The sequence below is a fragment of the Apaloderma vittatum genome, unplaced genomic scaffold, assembly GCF_000703405.1.
Source record: "Apaloderma vittatum isolate BGI_N311 unplaced genomic scaffold, ASM70340v1 scaffold31699, whole genome shotgun sequence".
Taxonomy (NCBI): domain Eukaryota; kingdom Metazoa; phylum Chordata; class Aves; order Trogoniformes; family Trogonidae; genus Apaloderma; species Apaloderma vittatum.
Window position 1 is genome coordinate 11,407 of NW_009737503.1, and position 204 is coordinate 11,610.

At 68.1% G+C, this 204-nt stretch overlaps 1 protein-coding gene across 1 annotated transcript in view; it reads left to right on the forward strand.

Moving 5' to 3' along the window:
• TMEM54 (transmembrane protein 54) overlaps positions 1–198 on the forward strand; it is a gene marked incomplete at its 3' end in the record, with an annotated part of 2,150 nt that extends 1,952 nt beyond the window's left edge. The window contains exon 5 of the mRNA XM_009877353.1: positions 176–198. Coding sequence (XP_009875655.1) covers positions 176–198 — 23 coding nt within the window. The remainder of the gene's footprint in view (positions 1–175) is intronic.
• Positions 199–204: the final 6 nt, after the last annotated feature.

Here is a 204-nt window from a genome sequence, read left to right on the forward strand (position 1 = left end):
CCCTCCTCCGCGCCATCACCCCCCCCCCCCCCAGCCACTGCTGCCGCAGGGCACACCGGGGGAAGGTGACTCCGGGTCCCTGGGCTCGGCACTGACCTGTTCCCATGCAGGGCTGGGAGGGACCTGGCTGGGCTTGGGGGCTCTGGGGAGCAGATGAGACTTGCCAACCTGAAGGCCTCACCCTTGTTCTCATCATCCTCTCTG